We start from the raw sequence: 5848 nt of genomic DNA, 5'->3' as shown, positions 1-5848 counted from the left end.
CGCGCCGCCCGGCCCTCTCCGCCCCGCCGCGGCCCCTGCCCTTCGCTCCGGCCGGCGCCCTCACGGCCGCCGCCATCTTGTGCCCGCGGCCGAGGCGGGGTGCGGGCCCCGGCCCGTCCCGGGGGGCAGAGACCGAGGGCAAACCGGCCTGGAAGGGAGCGGACCCCCCGGCGCCGGCGTGAGGCAGGGGCCCGGAAAGGGTGAAAACACCGAAATTGAAGCGTTTCCTCTGGGAGGGCCTTTTCTCACCCTCACCCACCCGAGCTCCACGCAGAGCACAGGGGCACAGGGAGCAGGCGGCCATTCTGAATCACCTGCCTGGCAAAAGCACATCAAACTGGAGATTTTAACCAGCTGCGCTGCTGCCTGGGCCCTGCCTTGGGGCCGTGAGGCTGCCGTGGGCCAGGCAGGTACCCCAGGGCTGGGTTTGAGAACCACGGGCTGGGAGTGAAACTCACCCGGGGGTGTCCCCGGGCACCCCCAGTTCCCAGCCCCGCACCCTCCGTCCCATCCCTGCTCCTTTGCCTCCTGCTCCCGATTAAATCACTGCAGCATCTGTTGGGTACCTCCTTATAACTCCGTTTGGCATCAGTGTCTGCCACCAGTGAGAAACTTTCACTAAGCTGTTTTGTTTTGGTTTTTTAACTGCATCTCTTACTGCTTACTTTTCTAATCAGTGACATTATTTTTAACCTGTCATTTAATTCAGGACCTGGGGTACTGCCAATCATCATCCTTGTAATCAGCCAGGAGAGCCAGACCCACCTGCCCCATCCCTGCGAACCACCCTCGGGATGGAAACACACACCAACAGCCCCGCTGTCCTCAGCTGACATAGAATCATAGAATCATCTAGGCTGGAAGAGACCCTCGGGATCATCCAACCATCCCCCCTACTCTAAAGTTCTCCCCTACACCATATCCCCCAACACCACATCTAAACGGTTCTTAAACACAGCCAGGGATGGTGACTCAACCCCCTCCCTGGGCAGCCTATTCCAATGCCCGACCACTCTCTCTGTGAAGAATTGTTTCTCACAGAGACATGGCAAAGGTTACACGCTGACTCGGTGGCATTTTTTTCTTTTTAACACCGGATCACATGCTGTTAATCTCACACAAGAGATGGCAACAAGCTGAGCAGAAATGTTGCCTGGCTCCTACCAAAAGGGACGGCCAGCTCTACGGGAAACAATTTGGTTAGAGAATGGTTTGCAAACAAGATTTACCCAGTGACAACTGCAAATTCACACCTTGGGGACCTGGAAGACCAGCCGGCAGCTGGCCGCTGCTGCCACCTAGACCTTTTAATTTTCCCTCGCTTTCTTTTGCAGTAAAAGCTGTCTTAAATGCTCACACTTTTTAACCCATGACCCCTTTTGCCTGCTTTCAGCACCTCTGGCATAAAGTTGTAAAGCAAAGACACGTCACACAAAGGTGGGGACATGGCCACACACTCTGGGAAGCAGCACACTTTTTTGCACACTCCAAAAGCTTTAAATCCCAACTTACTAAACCTAGAAAAATCTAAGAGGATAAAGTGGCAAAACAGCCTCTTCCAAAGTCTTATGTGACCCCTCTCAGACGGCCGGGGAAGAGTGGGTCAGGAGATGAGCACAGGAGAGGCCTGAAGACAGAAACACCAGCCCTGGTTGCACAGTAGCACTGCAGAGTGCCACTAGATGTCACGGTGGAACAGCAAGAGGAGCCCGAAGCCCAGCTTTGTGCTTCTTGCTCTAATTGTAAAATGCCTTTAAATTTGCCTGGGCACATCCATAGTGCCTCCATACGGCTTTGATCCTGCGGATTTCAAAGCTCCGTGCAGTGCAAAGGGACATTAGACAATGTTTCAACAACAAGTGCAGGGAAGCCCTGGGCAGTGAGCTGATTCCTTTAGGGTTTGGGGGCTTTTTTTCTTGCTTTTTTTCTTTTTTTTTTTTTTTCCCTTTACTTGAGCTCCTCTCCCAAGGCCGCTCCAGGGCTTTTAAGGACTCAAAGCCGACGGGCGATGCACTGGGACGGTCTCTCTCACGCTCTCTGGGGATGAGTACCCTACTCTCTCCTGCCTGTGCCAAGCCCTGTGAAATGCAACTCAGGTTCACCATTGCTTGGTTACACAACATACTTCTCCCCGGAGTCATAAGATTTCCTCCCGCAAGAAAGACCCTGTAGAAGAGGATTAGCAGCGAGTTCACTTGACTCAAAACTCCCTGCGGCCGCCATGAGCCTTCCTGCCCCCTCCCTGTTTTATCAGCACTGGAATTGTGCACGCCAAACCTCGGGAAAAGCCAGGAACGGGCTCTTTCCCAGCTCCTTCCCTCCCCTTTCCCATATGGCAGCTGGGTTTGTGCCCGCGCTTGGCGAGCCTCCGCGGTGCCTGTACCTGTGCGGGGCACACGTGCCCACATCTCCCCACCGAGAGCAGCAGGGGCTGCGTGGGTCTGGATGCAAGGAAGGAAGGAGGCAGAGGGGCCGAGGGCTGGCCATCGCCTTTGGAAGCTGCTGGGAATCTCACCCGCAGCTCCGTGCCCGTGGCTTCGCTGCACAAAAAGCCAGCAGTCCTTTCTCCTCCCAAACGTGGCTACTAAATGTCCTTGGCCTTCAGCAGGAACATGCTGAGCCTGGCGGGAGTGGATCTGTGGAGCCCAGATCGGTGATATTTTGGGGCACTTTTTTTGTGATTTACAGGTGCTCGGTGCTCCTTGTGCCTTCACCACCCGAGGGGGAACTGTGTCCTCCAGCCGTGGGCGACAGCCTGCGGGCATCGGCGGGGACACTAGGACATGCCAGAGACAGCGCCTGGCTGGGACATCCTGCTGCTGCTCGGAGTAACCACAAGGGAGAGTTGGGCCATTCTTTGTCCTCGGAGCAAGTTTTCCAGATTTTATTGGTTTAGTTTTAATATCTGTCTTTTTGCAAGCTTCTGACTGTGACTGAGCCTCTGGATTGGTTCTTTTCTCCTTTTTTGGAGAAACCATGATCTGTTCAGTCTTTGCTTCTGTTTTTTCTTTTTTTTTTTAAGGCTTAGGAAGTTTTTCATTCCTTTTGTAATTCAGGTTTCGTTCCCCAACTCCTTTAACCAAGTTCTTAGGCGTTTAAAATTATTATTAAACGTCTTTTTAGAGGCTTAATTCCCTGTTACGGAGGGATACAGTTGCACAATTGTATTTGAAACACCCAGTCCCCACCCAGCCCACACATATAACGTTTCTGGCAATTTCAACCAACCCTGCACTTGTGTAAGGGTATTAGAAGTAAGATTTAGGGATAGCCAGAAACCTTAAACATAATACTTAATATGCACGCACATGCAGAGAGAGAGAGATTTAAAGCCATTATGGCATTAAGGCTCAGGGAAATGGCAGGACTGATGGAGAATTAAGATAGAATAAATTAAACGTCAAGCCCAATATTCACCTAGATTTAAATTAATGTATGCTGCTTACTTTGGGCCTTTCACTGAGTGTTTGGATGTGGAGGAGACAGTCTCAGAAGGAGAAGTCCAAGTCACATGGGAGAAGCAGTTTCTGTAATGCCATGCTGGCCCCATGGAAGTCCCCGTGTGAGAGTTTGTAGGTGAATTGGGTTAAATCTGAAGCTCCACGTTCTCCAGGCTGAGCCTGCGTCACCCAATGCTCGCTTTGTGCCCATGGGAAGAAACATGCAGCACAGGGGCTGATTCATCTCATCCCGGGGCAGGTGCCTAAGAATAGCACAGACAAATCATCCTCTGGAGATGCCTATTGTGTTCTACCTACTGCCAGAGGAGCCAAAGGTAACGAGCTTTCAGCCCACTAATTTCCAGCTGCCTGGTGTCAGGAAGATGAGCACCCGAGGCAGGGTGGTGGGGGCTCTTCCTCCAGCTTCTCTATTCTTGATGAGATAAATAAATCCTTCCGATGAATTGCAAAGTTGCAGGGAACTCACTGATCACCTTTCTTTCGACCTTAAATCATGGCTTTTTTCACCAAATCGCTGAGCAGCCGGTCTGACTGATAGTGGCACAGAGGGCTGGGATTTCAGACAGGTCTCAGCCACCTGGAGCATCCCCAAATCGCAGCACAAGCAGCTATTCCATGGACTGTTCAGCTTGGCCACGCGTCCCTCAGGGGCTCGAGGGAAGCTGAGACTTCTCAGGCACAGGTGTGAGCGCACACACACACACGTGGATGCACACACCTGCAGCATGGAGTGAAATCTGATGGGGGTTTGGAAAATGGCATTGATATTTGGGGGGATGGAGGGGAAGGATCAGCTCAGGCAGCCAACTCCTGTTAGAAATCAGGCACCACGCGTGGCTGATTTTTTTTTCATTTCTTAATTTAACATTGTACTTATTTGTAGGACAAATAAATAACTTCTGAACAAACAAGGGAGAGAACTAGAAGCTGAGGGGGGGTGGTACATCAGGGACTCGTGGTTAAGAAGTCCAGTAGATTTTGATAACAACTGGAAATTGTTCAGTGGATTAGTGCCTAAAGCCAGTTTGGCTTCAAGTAATGACAAGCCTGAGCCGCAGTGCTGAGGAGCCAAACTTCACCTGAGGGCTGTTGTTGCTTGTGTTGCGGGTGTGGGCAGGGTCCCCAGGCCTGAGAGCCCCCTCTGAGATAAGAGATGTCCTAACCCAGAAACCCGAGCAGATGAGGGGCCACCTTTTCTTTCTCTCCAGACCTCTGGCATTCCTCTCTGCCAGTGTCTGCAGTCCCTGGCTTTGCTGAAACAGGCTTATCTGGGGGACATGGGGCTCACGGATACAGCTGCCCAACTCCTGCACAGGGCCATGTCCCATCTAGGCGTTTGGAGCCAAAAGGCTTCTGTGGATCTTGTCCCAGTTCATCTCCCACAGGAGCTGACTCCTGTGGAACGTGCACCTGCTGAGAAGATGATGGGGATGGCTCACCTGCATTCCGAAGAAATAAATTGCTTTGGTGAGACAAGACCTACATTTGTTTCGGCAGGGCTTTCTTCTTTAGAAGAAGCTGGCCTCATGCAGGAGACCAGATCAAGGTGTCTAGGTTCTCCTTAGGTTGTGTTTTGGCCACCAAGGAGAAAGCCACAAAGGCAAATCATCACCGGTGTTACACGCAGGGGCCGTGCCCTTTGCACTCTTCATGGTCCCAAGACATGGCCAGTCAATTAGAAACTCTCCATTGACTTGGATGGGCTTTCAACCGGACTCTATACAATTCATCAGAGTAATTAGCAAAGCTGTAACTAAAGAGGTCTCCATGGAGATTGACAGCATCACCTCCCAGCTGGTACATTCTCTGCCTCCTATTCTAAATTTGTTCTCGCTGTCTTCCTGGCTCCGGTCCATAAGGTTAGCTAAATCTTCCAACGTTTGAGATACATCAAAGCAGGGGAGAGAAGGACAAAGGCCGTTGGGAGGGGGCAGAGAAAGGAATAACCCGGTGCCTTAAGGAAAGCAACAGAAACTGCTCAGACATACACAGTCAGAGTTTCGAGAATGGGATTAGGCAGAACAGCACCTCTGCCTGCCTGTCACTTGCAAATTCTTGCTAATACTTTAGGAGCTTATTGGAGGTCAGCACCAAACACCCAAACAGACTAATCTGTATTATAGACACATAATCAAAGTCACAAGGTTTTACATAATATATATTGGTGACACAAGAAGTGTTTGTTCGAATAATTTTGTCATCAAGATTAGTGCCCATGAAAGCCTCTACTGTGCACTAACCTGGTTTTCCATGGCCATTGCTACGCCGGATTCCTCGCAGAAATCAGGAAGGAGCCGAGAAAGTACAAAGCAAGTATATGTTCTGAAACAGAAACAGTATTAGGTTTCTAGCCATGGCAAATTAAAAAAAAAAAAAAAAAAAACAAG

General features: G+C 50.8%; 1 protein-coding gene and 1 long non-coding RNA gene across 2 annotated transcripts in view; both read right to left on the bottom strand.

The window, feature by feature from the left end:
* LOC106892608 (ankyrin repeat domain-containing protein 40-like) overlaps positions 1-304 on the bottom strand; it is a 7303-nt gene extending 6999 nt beyond the window's left edge. Inside the window, exon 1 of the mRNA XM_014949887.1 lies at positions 65-304. Within this exon, the coding sequence (XP_014805373.1) occupies positions 65-304 (240 nt within the window). The remainder of the gene's footprint in view (positions 1-64) is intronic.
* Positions 305-4486: 4182 nt separating this feature from the next.
* Positions 4487-5848, bottom strand: part of LOC106893027 — a 4543-nt gene continuing 3181 nt past the window's right edge. The window contains exon 3 of the long non-coding RNA XR_001412975.1: positions 4487-5783. This is a non-coding gene — a long non-coding RNA (uncharacterized LOC106893027). The remainder of the gene's footprint in view (positions 5784-5848) is intronic.

This window comes from Calidris pugnax, unplaced genomic scaffold, assembly GCF_001431845.1.
Source record: "Calidris pugnax isolate Ruff unplaced genomic scaffold, ASM143184v1 scaffold9, whole genome shotgun sequence".
In the NCBI taxonomy this organism is placed as follows: domain Eukaryota; kingdom Metazoa; phylum Chordata; class Aves; order Charadriiformes; family Scolopacidae; genus Calidris; species Calidris pugnax.
This window is presented reverse-complemented; position numbering and strand designations above follow the sequence as displayed.